The sequence below is a fragment of the Engystomops pustulosus genome, chromosome 3 (genome assembly GCF_040894005.1).
Source record: "Engystomops pustulosus chromosome 3, aEngPut4.maternal, whole genome shotgun sequence".
NCBI lineage: Eukaryota > Metazoa > Chordata > Amphibia > Anura > Leptodactylidae > Engystomops > Engystomops pustulosus.
Genome location: NC_092413.1, coordinates 198555829 through 198576218, shown reverse-complemented (window position 1 = coordinate 198576218; position 20390 = coordinate 198555829). Strand labels below are relative to the sequence as shown.

At 41.3% G+C, this 20390-nt stretch overlaps 1 protein-coding gene across 3 annotated transcripts in view; it reads left to right on the top strand.

Moving 5' to 3' along the window:
- Positions 1-20390, top strand: part of MBOAT2 (membrane bound glycerophospholipid O-acyltransferase 2) — a 150676-nt gene that overhangs the window by 94616 nt on the left and 35670 nt on the right. For all 3 annotated transcript variants that reach the window (XM_072143538.1, XM_072143537.1, XM_072143539.1), the window contains 3 exons: positions 9649-9744; positions 11150-11205; positions 14305-14359. In XM_072143538.1, coding sequence (XP_071999639.1) covers positions 9649-9744; positions 11150-11205; positions 14305-14359 — 207 coding nt within the window. The remainder of the gene's footprint in view (positions 1-9648; positions 9745-11149; positions 11206-14304; positions 14360-20390) is intronic.

Below are 20390 nucleotides of genomic sequence, written 5' to 3'. Positions count from 1 at the left end.
CTACTGACAATAGATGATGTCACAGCTTATCTCCTCCCCCTCCCTGTACAATGACCTCTATATAGATAATACTGACCTATCATTACATCACTACTGACAATAGATGATGGCACAGCTTATCTCCTCCCCCTCCCTGTACAATGACCTCTATATAGATAACACTGACCCATCATTACATCACTACTGACAATAGATGATGTCACAGCTTATCTCCTCCTCCCTGTACAATGACCTCTATATAGATAACACTGGCCTATCATTACATCACTACTGACAATAGATGATGGCACAGCTTATCTCCTCCCCCCTGTACAATGACCTCTATATAGATAACACTGACCCATCATTACATCACTACTGACAATAGATGATGTCACAGCTTATCTCCTCCTCCCTGTACAATGACCTCTATATAGATAACACTGACCCATCATTACATCACTACTGACAATAGATGATGCCATAGCTTATCTCCTCCCCCTCCCTGTACAATAACCTCTATATAGATAACACTGACCCATCATTATATCACTACTGACAATAGATGATGTCACAGCTTATCTCCCCCCTCCCTGTACAATGACCTCTATATAGATAACACTGACCCATCATTACATCACTACTGACAATAGATGATGTCACAGCTTATCTTCCCCCTCCCTGTACAATGACCTCTATATAGATAACACTGACCCATCATTACATCACTACTGACAATAGATGATGTCACAGTGTATCTCCTCCCCCTCCCTGTACAATGACCTCTATATAGATAACACTGACCCATCATTACATCACTACTGACAATAGATGATGTCACAGCTTATCTCCTCCCCCTCCCTGTACAATGACCTCTATATAAATAACACTGACCCATCATTACATCACTACTGACAATAGATGATGTCACAGCTTATCTCCTCCCCCTCCCTGTACAATGACCTCTATATAGAAAACACTGACCCATTATTACATCACTACTGACAATAGATGATGTCACAGCTTATCTCCTCCCCCTCCCTGTACAATGACCTCTATATAGATAACACTGATCCATCATTACATCACTACTGACAAAAGATGATGTCACAGCTTATCTCCTCCCCCCTCCCTGTACAATGACCTATATATAGATAATACTGACCCATCATTACATCACTACTGACAATACATGATGTCACAGCTTATCTCCTCCCCCCTGTACAATGACCTCTATATAGATAACACTGACCCATCATTACATCACTACTGACAATAGATGATGTCACAGCTTATCTCCTCCCCCTCCCTGTACAATGACCTCTATATAGATAACACTGACCCATCATTACATCACTACTGACAATAGATGATGTCACAGCTTATCTCCTCCCCCTCCCTGTACAATGACCTCTATATAGATAATACTGACCTATCATTACATCACTACTGACAATAGATGATGGCACAGCTTATCTCCTCCCCCTCCCTGTACAATGACCTCTATATAGATAACACTGACCCATCATTACATCACTACTGACAATAGATGATGTCACAGCTTATCTCCTCCTCCCTGTACAATGACCTCTATATAGATAACACTGGCCTATCATTACATCACTACTGACAATAGATGATGGCACAGCTTATCTCCTCCCCCCTGTACAATGACCTCTATATAGATAACACTGACCCATCATTACATCACTACTGACAATAGATGATGTCACAGCTTATCTCCTCCTCCCTGTACAATGACCTCTATATAGATAACACTGACCCATCATTACATCACTACTGACAATAGATGATGCCACAGCTTATCTCCTCCCCCTCCCTGTACAATAACCTCTATATAGATAACACTGACCCATCATTATATCACTACTGACAATAGATGATGTCACAGCTTATCTCCCCCCTCCCTGTACAATGACCTCTATATAGATAACACTGACCCATCATTACATCACTACTGACAATAGATGATGTCACAGCTTATCTTCCCCCTCCCTGTACAATGACCTCTATATAGATAACACTGACCCATCATTACATCACTACTGACAATAGATGATGTCACAGCTTATCTCCTCCTCCTCCCTGTACAATGACCTCTATATAGATAACACTGACCCATCATTACATCACTACTGACAATAGATGATGTCACAGCTTATCTCCCCCCCCTCCCTGTACAATGACCTCTATATAGATAACACTGACCCATCATTACATCACTACTGACAATAGATGATGTCACATCTTATTTCCTCCCCCTCCCTGTACAATGACCTCTATATAGATAACACTGACCCATCATTACATTACTACTGACAATAGATGATGTCACAGCTTATCTCCTCCTCCTCCCTGTACAATGACCTCTATATAGATAACACTGACCCATCATTACATCACTACTGACAATAGATGATGTCACAGCTTATCTCTCCCCCTCCCTGTACAATGTCCTCTATATAGATAACACTGACCCATCATTACATCACTACTGACAATAGATGATGTCACAGCTTATCTCCTCCCCCTCCCTGTACAATGACCTCTATATAGATAACACTGACCCATCATTACATCACTACTGACAATAGATGATGTCACAGTGTATCTCCTCCCCCTCCCTGTACAATGACCTCTATATAGATAACACTGACCGATCATTACATCACTACTGACAATAGATGATGTCACAGCGTATCTCCTCCTCCCCCCTGTACAATGACCTCTATATAGATAACACTGATCCATCATTACATCACTACTGACAATAGATGATGTCACAGCTTATCTCCTCCTCCTCCCTGTACAATGACCTCTATATAGATAACACTGACCCATCATTACATCACTACTGACAATAGATGATGTCACAGCTTATCTCCTCCCCCTCCCTGTACAATGACCTCTATATAGAAAACACTGACCCATTATTACATCACTACTGACAATAGATGATGTCACAGCTTATCTCCTCCCCCTCCCTGTACAATGACCTCTATATAGATAACACTGATCCATCATTACATCACTACTGACAAAAGATGATGTCACAGCTTATCTCCTCCCCCCTCCCTGTACAATGACCTATATATAGATAATACTGACCCATCATTACATCACTACTGACAATACATGATGTCACAGCTTATCTCCTCCCCCCTGTACAATGACCTCTATATAGATAACACTGACCCATCATTACATCACTACTGACAATAGATGATGTCACAGCTTATCTCCTCCCCCTCCCTGTACAATGACCTCTATATAGATAACACTGACCCATCATTACATCACTACTGACAATAGATGATGTCACAGCTTATCTCCTCCCCCTCCCTGTACAATGACCTCTATATAAATAACACTGACCCATCATTACATCACTACTGACAATAGATGATGTCACAGCTTATCTCCTCCCCCTCCCTGTACAATGACCTCTATATAGAAAACACTGACCCATTATTACATCACTACTGACAATAGATGATGTCACAGCTTATCTCCTCCCCCTCCCTGTACAATGACCTCTATATAGATAACACTGATCCATCATTACATCACTACTGACAAAAGATGATGTCACAGCTTATCTCCTCCCCCCTCCCTGTACAATGACCTATATATAGATAATACTGACCCATCATTACATCACTACTGACAATACATGATGTCACAGCTTATCTCCTCCCCCCTGTACAATGACCTCTATATAGATAACACTGACCCATCATTACATCACTACTGACAATAGATGATGTCACAGCTTATCTCCTCCCCCTCCCTGTACAATGACCTCTATATAGATAACACTGACCCATCATTACATCACTACTGACAATAGATGATGTCACAGCTTATCTCCTCCCCCTCCCTGTACAATGACCTCTATATAGATAATACTGACCTATCATTACATCACTACTGACAATAGATGATGGCACAGCTTATCTCCTCCCCCTCCCTGTACAATGACCTCTATATAGATAACACTGACCCATCATTACATCACTACTGACAATAGATGATGTCACAGCTTATCTCCTCCTCCCTGTACAATGACCTCTATATAGATAACACTGGCCTATCATTACATCACTACTGACAATAGATGATGGCACAGCTTATCTCCTCCCCCCTGTACAATGACCTCTATATAGATAACACTGACCCATCATTACATCACTACTGACAATAGATGATGTCACAGCTTATCTCCTCCTCCCTGTACAATGACCTCTATATAGATAACACTGACCCATCATTACATCACTACTGACAATAGATGATGCCACAGCTTATCTCCTCCCCCTCCCTGTACAATAACCTCTATATAGATAACACTGACCCATCATTATATCACTACTGACAATAGATGATGTCACAGCTTATCTCCCCCCTCCCTGTACAATGACCTCTATATAGATAACACTGACCCATCATTACATCACTACTGACAATAGATGATGTCACAGCTTATCTTCCCCCTCCCTGTACAATGACCTCTATATAGATAACACTGACCCATCATTACATCACTACTGACAATAGATGATGTCACAGCTTATCTCCTCCTCCTCCCTGTACAATGACCTCTATATAGATAACACTGACCCATCATTACATCACTACTGACAATAGATGATGTCACAGCTTATCTCCCCCCCCTCCCTGTACAATGACCTCTATATAGATAACACTGACCCATCATTACATCACTACTGACAATAGATGATGTCACATCTTATTTCCTCCCCCTCCCTGTACAATGACCTCTATATAGATAACACTGACCCATCATTACATTACTACTGACAATAGATGATGTCACAGCTTATCTCCTCCTCCTCCCTGTACAATGACCTCTATATAGATAACACTGACCCATCATTACATCACTACTGACAATAGATGATGTCACAGCTTATCTCTCCCCCTCCCTGTACAATGTCCTCTATATAGATAACACTGACCCATCATTACATCACTACTGACAATAGATGATGTCACAGCTTATCTCCTCCCCCTCCCTGTACAATGACCTCTATATAGATAACACTGACCCATCATTACATCACTACTGACAATAGATGATGTCACAGTGTATCTCCTCCCCCTCCCTGTACAATGACCTCTATATAGATAACACTGACCGATCATTACATCACTACTGACAATAGATGATGTCACAGCGTATCTCCTCCTCCCCCCTGTACAATGACCTCTATATAGATAACACTGATCCATCATTACATCACTACTGACAATAGATGATGTCACAGCTTATCTCCTCCTCCTCCCTGTACAATGACCTCTATATAGATAACACTGACCCATCATTACATCACTACTGACAATAGATGATGTCACAGTTTATCTCCTCCCCCCTGTACAATGACCTCTATATAGATAACACTGATCCATCATTACATTACTACTGTAGCAGTAGTGAGGGCGGTGTATAATGGATTCATATGGGATATATTTTGAAGACTGTGCATTGAGCCAGGATTCCTAAAATAAATGTGTATACATGAGATACTGAAATATTCTTTAGTGACATCCTATGGCTGTATGCTGACAACCATTCAGTCTTTACATCTTGAACTCAGGGAAGGTGTCGTGGGAGTGATGGAGTTATATTTGTGAATCTGGAAGAACTATGATATTAGAATATACAAGGTTATGTTCCTTCTGGATTTCCAATCATTATACTGTGGTAATATCTGACATTGTATAACTGTATATAGTTAGGATTGGTGATCTGATTCTGTCTGTGTCCGGACGGTCATCCATATCCTGCTACAGATGCGTTTCATTGGCAGGACAGCTTTTATCAACAGATATAATCCTACTCAAGGTTAAATACCGCCTACGCAGTCGATTTTTTTGTAATGTGCTTACTATTTGGCATATTACAATACAAACAAGAGGGTGGTCTGTTTACATAACGAGGAAGATAATTTCTATGCTAATTTCCTATCCTTTGTGTCTTTTTGTTCTTTTTATGTATCTTCATCCTGGTATTTGATCATGTTTTTACTTCTGAAGTGGGAGGAGAAGGATGCAGTGTAACTAATAAGATGATGAGAGTGATGGCAGCAGCGGGATAAGCATGTGTTGATCCTGAAGGATGCAGTGACCCTTCTACCCTTGTGGACAGGATTGTGAAAGGGACAGTGTCATTAAGGGGGTGAAAAACAATGGGAATAAAGGCAGCCGGTGGAGAGAGGACACCGTGTCCTGGACACTTATGTGATTATTTTAGTGACAGATATATAATAGACAAGTCAATAGTCAGGCAGGTCATAGGGATGGACACTTCCGCAAAAAGAGATAGTGACCTGTTTATTTTTTGTAAAGGTCATAACATAAACTATACCCTATGAAATATTGGAATGCATCACATTAGCAGTGAAGAATATGTTGATTTTGAAGGAGGTAGTGACCTGTTCACTTAAAAGGGTATTGGAAAAACATGGCCACGTTCTTCAATAAAAAGATCAAGAGCATGGGTAGTGCATGGTATTGTAGATGAGCTACATTCAGTTCTATAAAAGCTGAGCTGCAATACCACCGCAATCCATGGCCAGGCGTGCTGTATATAGAAGAAAGCAGCCATGTGCAACGCCCCTGCCAACGTATAGGCAGAGTGGTGGTTGCGAATGCCACTCTCCCCATGTCAGGAGCTGTTAGGGAGATTGATCACCTCTCCAGGAAGTTTCTAAAATTGGGATATTGTGTAATTGCGGCTGTAGTTACTAACTGCCAAGGCTACAGCTAAAGAGGACCTGTCACCCCCCCCCCCCCCAATAAAGATCCCCATCAAATATGCCCCCCCCCCATAATCCTCTCCCCAGCCTCTTTATATATATATGGCAATTTAAAAAAAAATTTATGTTGGGAAAGTTGGCTGTAACAGATCCGACCTCTTACCAAATAATAATCCTCGTATCCCCTGAGCTGGAAGTCCGCTTTATTCATGAGGGGGCTGGTCGACACTCCCCCACCACCACGCCCCTGTCAGCGGGGACCTGCAAGAGTAGCCGGCAGCAAGGTATATATTGCGCAATCACTGCCGGCTCTCCGCCATGCGGACATGTTTATTTAACAGTGCCGGACAAATATATATATAACATATATATATATATAAAACGCTATCAATAAGCATGGCATGGATGTTTAAGGGATTGTCTAGTCTCATCAAGTTAGCCCCTATCCACATGATAGGTGGGGTCCCAATGATGGAACCGCCAGGTTCCAGAATCCGTTGTACCACTGCTCTATTCATCTTCTTAGCACTGCCGGAGACAGATGAGTTAAATACTCTGCTAATCTGTCAGTTCTATAGACTGTGAATGGAAGGCAGTGCACATAGGCCAGATAGGAAAAGGGACATTGAGTTGAAGTAGCCAGTGACATGTTGATATGTGAGGACAAGGCTTTATGTGACAGGGTGAATATTTTGAAGGTAGTGAACCTAAAACAAAGCCTGTAACTAATCAGATCATAGGAATCATTGTAGCATGGATTAAAGAGAGTGTTGGTTCTGATGGAGGCAGATACACATTAAAGTCAGGGTCAATCCAGAACCCGCAGACTATGGGATATTAATGTTATTTCTCTATTGTGTTTACATCTGGACTGGAAATTTCAGGAGATGCTTAGTGAGTGTCTTCCCATTCCCTAACGTGTCTACAATACTTTAGGGAATATTCCGGCTGCGTTATGTCTGGAATCTCTCCAGAAAGTAGTGAGAGTGATTCAACACTGGAGCGGGTTCTGTAGAGGAGCCTCCTATTCCTCAGTTGTGCTGTACATTGCACTAATATATTACATTATAATGGTGGTGTAGGCTCCCTGTATAAGACAAGATGAAGAATTGTATCAGGTCCAGTTATTAACTATCCACAGGGTAGCGATGATAATCTAATCAGTGGGGTTTTTGGGGGGAGTTTTGTTAATGGGGTATTCCCATTTCAGCATAGTAATTTTATTGTTTTTATTATAAAAAGTTATATACCCCGTATATACTCAAGTATAAGCCGACCCGAGTATAAGCCGAGACCCCTAATTTTACCATCAAAAACTGGGAAAACCTATTGACTCGAGTATAAGCCGAGGGTGGGAAATGCATTAGTCACAGACCCCCCCAGTATGTATACAGCCTGCCCCCAGTAGTATACAGCTTGCCCCCAGTAGTATACAGCTTGCCCCCAGTAGTATACAGCTTGCCCCCAGTAGTATACAGCCAGTCCCCAGTAGTATACAGCACTGCCCCCAGTAGTATACAGCACTGCCCCCAGTAGTATACAGCCTGCCCCCAGTAGTATACAGCACTGCCCCCAGTAGTATACAGCCTGCCCCCAGTAGTATACAGCACTGCCCCCAGTAGTATACAGCACTGCCCCCAGTAGTATACAGCACTGCCCCCAGTAATATACAGCCAGCCCAGCATTAAAAGAAAATAGTAAACTTATATACTCACCCTCCGGTGGCCACGATCTGAAAACGCACTTAGTAAAAACGGCCCAAAAACGCCATGTGTGTCTTCACCCTAAGGCTACAATAATCAGCTATAACAGTTATCACAGGTGTCTGTAATGAAGATTTATTGTTAATCCTGATTCTTATGACAACCCAACATTTTTAAAATCCAATTGTCGCAGAGACCAAAAATGAATTTGTCTGGAGCTACAATTATAAAATATACAGTTCCGACTTACATTCAAATTCAACTTAAGAACAAACCTACAGAACCTATCTTGTATGTAACCCAGGGACAACATTATACCTGTAACACCATTTTACTATTGAGGGAGTTATGGAAATAACATAGATGTCAAAGTCTATCATATTTTTATACAGAGAGATACAAAAATCCATACTTTTTATTTCTATAGTGAATGAAATAAATATTGAACATGTCACCAATATATAAGATATACATTAACATAAAATTATCACCAGAAGTCAGTAACAACCCATTTAATCCAAACCAGCTTATAAATCAATCCATAAATGATGCGTAATGAAAAACTGATTTGGTAAACTCTGTGTAGTGCTGCGTTATCTGTGTGCACTATTTAAATAAAGAAATTATTATTAATTATTATTATTATTATTAATGACACTAAGAAAGTGTTTTTAACACTTGAAGAAAGAGAGGTGCAAAAAGACATGGAAAGTCATGACACAAGCTGAAATCTATCAGTAATTAGAAAGCAATCCTGCTACTTGGTGAAAAATGATATCAGCTGGTTAAACTTTGAGAATTTCATGTCGGTGTCATTTTTATTTAGAAAATTGTTGACCGCTTCACACGCTGTGTGTTTATAGTGATTGGTGTTTTTTTTTTTTTTACTCCAAATCCTCGGTATGGACATAGAAGGGAAATTATGAAGACTACCTGACATCACATTTACAAATTGTAAATGTGCAATTCCCCAAATAGCGTTAACTGCTAAAATGTTATTTCTACATAAATATATTGAATATATACACATCATATTTAATATGTATATCACGTTTAAAATTTTATTTATGGGAAATGCTAATGCTGATAAGTATTTTAATATATTCTGAACAGTTTTCACCAGATTTTGACTGTGAGTTTTAATTGCATGTTTTATTAATTTCTAGATACTGCTTTGTGTTTGCTTTGGGATACCTCACCTTGTGCCAAATAGCGAGAGTCTATATTTTTGATTATGGTCAGTATTCTGCAGATTTTTCTGGGTAAGTGCAGTCCTCATTGTACTCCATTTTTTTCACTGCTTTGTTCCCTGAAACATCTTTTAAAGTAACCTTGAAAGCCGATTTTCATAAAAGCAAGAATGCAATTAGTATTATATAATGTGTTGTCACATAATGTAACATTGATATGATGTTTGATGGTAAAGTACATTAGAGTGTTCAACTTTAACTTGACTTTCTTGATACTTGTCAGTGTGTAGTCAGTGACAGGGACAGAATTAGGAGAGGCAGTACCCGTTACACACTTATATACTGTATATACACACATTTATGCACACACAAACAGAGCATATATGCATCACATATACACACTTACAATGCATGCACGCCATATACACCATATACAAATAAAGAGCATATACACATCACATATACACACTTACAGTGCATGCATGCCATATACACCATATACAAATACAGAGCATATACACATCACCTATACACACTTACAATGCATGCACGCCATATACACCATATACAAATACAGAGCATATACACATCACATATACACACTTACAGTGCATGCATGCCATATACACCATATACAAATACAGAGCATATACACATCACATATACACACTTACAGTGCATGCACGCCATGTACACCATATACAAATACAGAGCATATACACATCACATATACACACTTACAATGCATGCACGCCATATACACCATATACAAATACAGAGCATATACACATCACATATACACACTTAGAATGCATGCACGCCATATACACGATATACAAATACAGAGCATATACACATCACATATACACACTTACAGTGCATGCACGCCATATATACACCATATACAAATACAGAACATATACACATCACATATACACACTTACAGTGCATGCACGCCATATACACATACAGCACATATACATCACATATATGTTATATATTGTATATAATGATGCACATTCTTTAATGCATCAGTTCAGATAACAGGGCCCCCTGTGAAACTGTAGGCCCCAAAGAAGCTTCTACGGCTGCTACCCCTGATCAGTGAGGTCCATTGGGTGGCATAGATGTGCTTATAGAAGATTGTAAAAGTGGAAATGAGAGAATATAAGTAAAAATATTGTTGTCTTATCTGTAGGGAACCAACAGCTATAAGAAAGAAGAAGCTTGATGTTAAAAATATCCTTGATCCTTAAAAAAATTCTTGATTCTTTATTTACTCAGTAGCATTGTAACATTTTTAATTTAGATGAGTCTTTGTCAAACATAACATGTGTATACATAGTGCACGGTCAGGAAGTGACTTGGTTACATTTTTTCAGGATTTATCCTAGTTTGTATTACTGTATTTCTTTTTAATGATTATTTTTATTATTGTTGTAATCTTAATTATCTCATTTATTTCCTTTATCTAAAGGCCAATGATGATTATGACACAGAAAATAACAAGTTTGGCTTTCGAAATCCGAGATGGTAAGGTGGCACATTTATTGTCTAACTAGATATTTGGGTCAACGTAAAGCACATTGATGACTTATCATCTTCCTTTTATATAATAAGCCTTTCTTTTTTTTCCTAAGGCTACATTTACAGTGCCGTATGGGGGATGTATATACGGCCGACGTATATACGGCGTATATACCTCCCCCGTAGACGGCAATGGGCGCCGTATGGAAGCGGTGCGGTGCCGCAGCCAGGAGAAAGATAGGACATGTCCTATCTTTCCCCAGAATACGTGCCCCATGTTTCTCTATGGAGAGGAGCGGGGGTGAGTGGCACCTCCTACTCTCCCCGGCGCCGAGGTGTGCCCGCCATGCTACCGTATGGCGGGCACACGTTAGTGTGAATTTAGCCTAAATTGAATCTCCATTTACGATATGTTCAAAATTTTTATTTGGACAATTTCCACCATCGATGCCTGATATGAACTTTCACTGTCAACTCCAACTCATTGTAAGCTTTTATGGGAGTCACGCCCCGGCAAGCTTCAAATCTTTTGCTCTAGCCATAAACTTTATGCGGCAATTTAAGGCAATTCGTTTGGGCACCTAATATGCTAATTAGGCTGTCTATAGTCACATGGAGGGTTATGGGTTGAACTAGACAATATAGAACCTAATTAGGAAATTGGGGACTGAAGGATAACATAAATGATCGCTTGGGGCACCACCGATGTAGGTGTAGATGGTGCAGGGCTTAAATTAAGAGGGAGTGCTGAATATATACAGGAATATTTCTACTATCTGAAGACCTCCAGCCTTTTATTTTCTACCTTGTACATTCCCGGTAGCGTTTTACAGTCACCAAAATTTATTACAGGTCCACAAACTTTTCATAAACATGTTTATCAAAGGTGATATTTCTAGCGAGACACCATAATCCTCAAGAGGTGACGTGACAACAGCTCAGCATTAATTTATCCGCTCAACAACATGGCCCCCAAACTAGCTACAACTCACAGGGGTATCTTGGTAACACCAGACAGGATGAGCGGAGCGCAGCCATGAAATTGAATGCACACAGATACATGGCAACCATGATCCTTGTGCCTGTCATTCACTACTGCAGCCGTGGGTTAATGGACAATGCGCGTAGTATCTTGTAGACTGGCAGAAATCTAACGTGCGTTATACTGATTGAACAACTTCATTTCAGAGACTAGTGGTGTAATAGTGTGCTATATTAACACTATAGTTATGTGCACCTGGGTGCTAAACAGCAGGAAAATAAATTTGCGTTACCTGGCTAATCTAAAGGAAATCTACCATCCAAATCCATCATGATACACCAGGGACATTACTCATAGATCCAGGCACTGTGACTGTGGTAATCTTCTTATATGTGTTATCCATGGCCTCCTTCCTTCTAAAATCAACTTTTAGAATTATGCTAAGAAGCCGGAAGTGTTCTAGGGGGCGTTACCAGGCTCCGTGCTGTAGCTTCACAGTTACACTGTCTCCCCCTACCCCCTTCTCCCTCAGCACTTCCTCTATCTGCCTGCTGTAATCCCATGCAGAGGAAGTAGTGGATATGCTCCTGCACAGTGTAACAGCCTGTGAAGCTACAGAACTTAGGGGCTCAGGTAACACCCCCCAGGACCCTCCTTGCGCAATGATTTTAGAAGGAGGAGGACATGGATAACAAATATAAGAGGATTACCAAAGTCACAGTGCCTGGATCTATGAGTAAGTGTCCCTGGTTTATCATGATGGATTTTGATGGTAGATTTCCTTTAAAGAGAACCTGTCATGCAACCCACCCAAAATAAAGACTTCATTAAAAACAATGTTAACAAAGCATTGCCCGTAAAGGCTTCCTTTCTTTGGCTGCAATGTTAAAAAATTTGTTTGATCATTTGTATGCAAATAACCTGATATGAGTCTTTTACACTAATTGAGTCATGCATATTAAAATTTACTTGCATTGCCCTTGCCTCCTGGTTGACAGGCTATGATATTCTGCTGTATGGAGAGCTCTGTTACATCAATGGGCACTTAAATTCATGTGAGCAGGATGACATCATCTATGGTTCTGTTATATCTGCAACATCTACCTGATGTATTTATCTGATCACATGAAAGGCAAACGGTGATTTCATGTGATCAGATATATGCATAGTGTACAGTTTGCTAATGTTGGGAGGCTAAAGAACCTATGATGGTGTCATCCTGGTCATGTGACGTGAGAAGAGACATGGGACATGGGGAGGAGTAGATGGAGGGGCGGGCTGAACTTGACAAGTATTCTCTGATGCCAGGGAATTTAACGTAAAGTTGATTTATGTGGATGCAAGGGATACAATTTTTTAAAAGAATTGTGTCAGTTAATAGGGCTCTATGGGAGCCTGTCACTAGCTGTATATGTAAAAATGTTGTGACAGTTTCTCTTTAAGCATTCAAATGACTTATGAGTCCTGTGTATTCATGAGGAGGGCAGTCCTATTCCTCCTTCTGGTTGAAGATTGACAGGCATCTGTGTATAGGTGTATAGCTAGTGGCGTGTCAGACACCAAGAGGTTGGTGGGGAGAGAGGATGACTTAGCTTGTGAATACACTGGACTATGAGTCTGTTGGATTATTTCAGTGATTCTATCACTATCTATGGAGTCCTGTTGTAAGAACTTTTTTTTTTCCTTGCAGTGAGTTAGTATATAGACAAACTCTCCATATACATCATATGTTATAATGGGAATAAACATCTTTCTGTATCTTTCATTGAACGCTCTCAGAATTTCTAAGCTCTGCTTTTTATTCAGCTCTTGCAAATGTAATTATACATGGAAATGTGTAGTTATTTCCCTGTCACTTAGAAAAGCTTTCTACACTTGCGTCCTAATTACACATTGGCATGATTAATGAGCGTAGTATATTCCAGATCCTAACATGAGATAAGCGACCTGTGGATTACCAGCTGCAGACTGCTGGCAGAGGATGCTGGGAGGTGTAGTCCTTTGGCAGCTAGATATCCATTTCTTGGGTTCATAAATGGGGTTGCTAGCTGTTCAGGACAGAAGGGGGAAAAGTTGGGTGTCCAGTGACTCGACCTCTTATGTTTTTCATTGTTTTCTTCAAGGAATCTTTTGTAAAGATGAAACACTGACCCCAAGTCAGCGAAGACTGGCTGTGAGGTAAGATCTCGCCTTACCTAGTCTTTTAAGATTTGATTTAATATTATACTTTTTACTAACTATTGTCCTGTATGAAACCTGACTAACCTTTCAACTAACTTTGCAAAAATGATTAGACCAGGAATAGCACTATATCTAGGAATTGTAAAACATGTGTTCTTATTTTTCAGCAGTTTTTCCCTCTGCAGACTCTAATTCTTAGGTGTTTTAGAGTTGGTGGTCGGAGACTAGCTACGAGATGTCCCCCATACACTGCATACAGAAAGTAGATGAGAAACTGCTTCATAATTCTCTCGTACACACACTTAAAGGACATTATAGAGAAAAACTCTGCTGTATTGATGTGACTAAAGCACTTGGGGTGATATAGAAACTTTTATGTTTAGCTCCAGCAGCTTATGTCAAGACCACGATTAGGGGGAGTTGAAACGTGTACGTCTGCCCCTACTCTAATGGCTTTTTAATGCTATTTTGGATTAAAGGTGAAGTTTGTAACTCTCTATTAACCTGGTCTCTTTGGGATATGCTGGATTACTTTTGTGATATGTTGTAAATGTCTTGAACATTTAGGTGTTTCAGTAACTTCAGCATTTCTTCTATGCACTGAACAAGTGGATCAGTGGCCATGGTTGGGGTTCGCTGTTTCCTGAATTTTTATATAGCAGATTGGGGCACATATACTTACCCGGTCCTGCGGACTTCATGAAAGTGCATTGTCCAAATGCCAACTGCAGGGATTCACTAAGATCGTGCGCCCGATATCCTGCATGTGTTGCTTCCCCGCTCAGGTCCGACAGAGTTCACCTTCTTCCTGGTGCATGTAAGTGTATTGTGTTGCGACAAAATTAGAATCCTAAATCCTTTGCACAGTCTGAACCAGTCGGGTCGTCCGTTGGCCCGCCCTCCAATTTCTGTTGCGCGGAAGCCACAATCCGATCGCGTGCAACACAATCCCAGAGCAGACCCCTGTTAAATACCTGTCAAAGCTGTGCAAATCCTGAAAACCGTGAACAGTCCGACGAAAGTGCAACTCGCGATTCTTACTAAATAAGCCCCATTGGGGCAGATTTACTTACCCGGTCCATTCGCGATCCAGCGGCGCGTTCTCTGCGCTGGATTCGGGTCCAGCCGGGATTCATCAAGGCAGTTCCTCCGACGTCCACCAGGTGGCGCTGCTGCGCTGAAGTTCCCTAAAATGCACTGAAGTTCACGATCCTATCCTGGATGAAGGTGAGTGCAAGCTCCGCGACACAATTTCCTTTTTTAAATGCGGCGTTTTTTCCGAATCCGTCGGGTTTTAGTACGCCCCCGATTTCCGTTGCGTGCATGCCGGTGCCGATGCGCCACAATCCGATCACGTGCGCCAAAATCCCGGGGCAATTCAGGTACAATCGGCGCAAATCGGAAATATTCGGTAACACGTCGGGAAAACGCGAATCTGGCCCTTAGTAAATGACCCCCATTATGTCTGGTTTGCTCTTACTGTTTATTCATCTCACACCATTCAAGCAATTGGGGTTTAATGTATTTGAAATGCGATACTAAGGACACCCATTATTAGAGATGAGCAGACCCAAACTTTCTACGGTGTCTCCCCTTGGCCAATCACAGTCATGAGTAGGGGAATTAATAAGTTGAATTGGCTGCACTGCCAATTGGCAAACACGAAACCCACTCATCTCTACTTATAAGTTGTGTTCCAGGAGGGAGATGGGAGATGTTTTATATTGGTCATCCCATTGAGCCACCTACACCACCAAGAAACAACACAGTCCAGCATCAGAAAAGTCCATCAATTAAAAGTTTTAGTGATTTATTAAAAATGTAAAAAGAAAAGGCAAGCATCGGAGTACAAAGAACATTCGTTCTCCATGTTTCGATATAATCCTTCATTTATTGTACTTTTATGCTTTCTTTATCTATTGCCTTTTTTGTATATGTTACATTTTTAATGGATGTAATAAATATTCAAGATTTTTAACCGCTGAACTTTTCCGAAACTGAATTGTGCTGTTCCCACATGCATTCTCCAGCCAGCAACGTCTGTGTTTTTTAACGCCACTGTGATGATCACCACGGGGACAAGGTGAGCTAACTCTCCATCTTTTGCTTGTACCTACACCCCAGACATCATGCTATTTACAAAAATAACAGGGCCAAGTTTCCTTTATCTCTTCATTCAACGGAATAATGTGTTTCCGCCTATTAGTCGACACAGCGGATGTCTGCGACTTTGCTCAATTTCACGTTCCTGTCCCATTGTTTGAGTGGCTTCATGTAACAGATCTGTATTGAGCAGTGAGCGGGAGCCAGCTGAGTGTACTGAATAGAAGCCACGGAGCCAAGAGCGAGCTGTAGTCACAGTGTACCGCTCCGCTTCATTGTACATTCAGAGCAGTCGCGGCTACGCGGGGGCCACTAATTTACCTGCTAACAATGGATTCCTGAAAAGGCTCCAGCAGGACACTGCAGGTGACTTGTAAAGCGGCTACCTGCAATATGTTTCTCTGCGTGCATAATCCAGAATCTGGACACGGGAACCGCTCGGCCAAATCTCTACTCATTCTGCATAACACACCACAATGTTCCAGTATGTATAGAAGATGTGGCAGAGTCTGATCATGCGTCATAATATGCAGAGTGTGAGCGTAAAATAGCCAAAAGGAGGCTCAGAGCTCAAGAGGAAGAGACTGACACATGGGGGCTCATTTACTAAGGGTCCGAATCGCGCAATTCCTTCGGGTATCCCCACGATTTCCGATTTGTGCCGAATTCCGCCGGGATTTTGGCGCACGTGTTCGGATTTTGGCGCAATTGCACCGGGTTGGGGGGCGTGGGCGTTGGAAAACCTGACTGATTCAAAAAAAAAATGCGGTATTTTAAAAAAAAAGTGTTGCTTGACATGCACTTACCTGCACCGAGAAATAGAAGGTGAACTCCAGCGGACCTCGGTGCAGCAGCGACACCTAGTGGATATTGGCGCACGGACCTTAGTGAATCCCGGCCGGACCCCAATAAGCGTTGGAGAACCCGCCGCTGGATCGCGACTGGACCGGGTAAGTAAATGTGCCCCATAGAGAGGCGGGTGAATTAATCACAGGGTTACAGTAATCTGCTAAAAAGGACTAACACAAGCGGTGATGGTCTGTAGACAATTAAAACTTTATCGATAAAAAGTTGGGGGGACCAAACAAATAAAAAGTGGGACGTTTATCAGTGCTTCTACGCCAATTTTCCAGCACATTGCAAGAAATTGTGACTATTTCCGCGACTATACCACCTCCGCACCATGTGGGCGGCAACATGGGGCATTCCTGCTCCATCCCTGTGCACTTTCTAAAAGCCCTTGAACATTCACAGCTGAATGTTTGAAAGTTTTGTCCACCAGCGCAGTACAGCCACTATATACATCATGAGGTCTAAGCATCATCATGTATCCACTGTGGCGCATAGAGCACCAAGATATAATAATTTTCCCCCATAAAACCAGAGCACTGTGGTAGATCCCAATCCTGCAATGTGTAAATAGTGGTGGGATATCTTGGAAGGGTGGAGTCAGGATCACAGGAGTACAGCAATCTACAGTAGCCTTGTAGTCACAATATGATCCTGTTAGCCCCCGCCCTCCAGTAAACTCCTGCTTTCCCGTTAGTTTCCGCTCTCCCGTTATTGTTTAGGCCCCTTCCACACTTGGGTTTTTTCATGCGCGTTTTCTGCACGTGCTTTTGACGTGCAGAACTTGCATTGCACTCTGACCCATTGTAATCAATGGGCTTTTTCAGACTTGCATTTTTTTTCACGCGCACACGTGCGTTTTTTTAAACACGCATTTAAATCTCGGCATGCTCTACTTTTGCAAGTCACGCGCGTGAAAAACGCACCAACGCAATGCGTTTTTCACGCATCAATTGCCATAGAAAAGATAGAGCTCAGCCCTGAGTCCATTTCACACGCATTATCTGCGAGTGAAAAACGCATTGAAATTGCATTGAAAATGCACATGAAAAACTGAGACACTGAACACGCAAGTGTGGAAGGGGCCTTAGTGCTTCATCAACAAACTGCCATTGGGGACTTTGTAGCAAGTTCCTTATTTGTTGTGATTAGTTTGCAAAAATGTTTATTTTTGTTCATGGTCAATTGATGAATACCTGGAGATAAATTTAATACGGTTTGGTTTATTTAAATGGCTTTTCCAAAAAAATTTAATAGATATATATAATAGTCTAGAAAAATGTTAATGTTTAAAATAGAAAAAAAATAATACTCACCTCTTACCAATTCCCAATTCCGCTATCTGGGTCGCTGCTGCCTTCTACAAACAGGAAATGCCTGGAGATGTCTGCCCAGCCAATCACTGGCTGAGGCTGATTAATGATCTGTCCTATGATTGGCTGAACAAGCATCTGCAGGCATTTTTCTGTGTGTCAGTTGGCAGCAGGAAGTAGGTTTAAATTAGCACATGTATATGTATATTTTCTAAGTTTTGGTCTGGAGGTATTAGTTTAGATGAAGGGTATGTACAGCTGGACTCACCTACTTCTTTTTTGTGCCTTTTTTTTGGTCAACCTTACGACACGCAAAAGATAGTGGGGCTTATTTACTAAGGGTCCTCGGATTACATTTCCGTCAGACTGTTCATGGTATTTGGGATTTGTGCCGCTGGGACGGGTATTTAGAAGGGGATTGTGTCGCATCCGATCGGATTTTGGCGGCACTTTGCTGGCTTTCATGCGACAGAAATCAGGGGGCGGGCCATCGGACGATCCGACGAATTCAGACTGAGCGTGGAATTTAAGATTATAATTGTATTGCAAGCAATGCACTTACATACACCGGAAAGAAGAAGGTGAACTCTGTCGGACCAGAGCGGGGAAGAAACACATGCAGGATATCGGGCGCACAATCTTAGAGAATCGAGGCACAGGGCATTGTCTTTGGACAATGCACTTTCGGAAACTCCTCCGGACGGGTAACACCTGAAAAATCTGTGCATGCGATTTCGGCCTTGTTATTGTACTTCTGATTCTCTCATCACAACACATGAAGCTCAGTATATACAGCAGCCTCCGTTCTCCTCCTCACGGACTTCCCCAATGATGTAGTATTCTCTCCGGCCTTGTTCACATTATGTGTCTCTGTTGAGCTGGAGGGAGAACCCGATGCTGAATCCTCTGATGCTAATTGTCCCCATTACATAACATTAATTGTAGGAAGCACTGAACAACACGATGACTGGGGAATACCTTGTTCTTCCAGTACTGGCACGGCTACTGTATTTAACTAAATACATGTCTGAAGATGCAGATAGTATTAAGCTTAGGACTTGTCGTCTCCTACCCAGGACAGAACCCAAATCCAAGACTGTCCCACTGAATTTGAGTCAGTATGGATCTGTAATAATGATGCCATATACTAGAGGTAAAAACAGGGCAGCCTGACCTACTTTATATAATTGCAAACTTTTTTCACAAAGCTTTTAATCTTGCATAGAGGTGGAAAGAAAGAACCTCTTTATCCCCAATACTTTTACAAAGTATAGTTGGTAACCCGTTACATGATACAAAGCTTCCTACAGCTCCCACTAGAGGGAGCTGAGGAGCTCACTGCATAGTGTTTATACATTGACTACACTAAAGCTCCCTCTAGTGGTGGTTGTAGTAATGCATAATGCTAAACTTTAAAGGGAACCTCTTTCACAGCCCATAGTGTAGTTTAAGCAGACTACTACTTATATGAATTTAGCACATTCACTTTACAGAACTTATATGTTAAATTCTGCAGCACATCACCACTTCTAGCAGATACTATTCTAACTAATGGTTAGGGTCCCGCTGCCAAAAGAATAGTTGGGTTTCTTTCAGCAGTGGGACCCCACTGATCTATAATGTAATAACCTATACCATAGATGGCAGATTATCTGTACATTTAATTAAAAGCTTCATTTATCTTTTCTCTCTCCAGTCTAGATTTAGATTGACATTTTGGATCATAGTACATTTAGTATCTTATAATATCCCGTCAAATAACT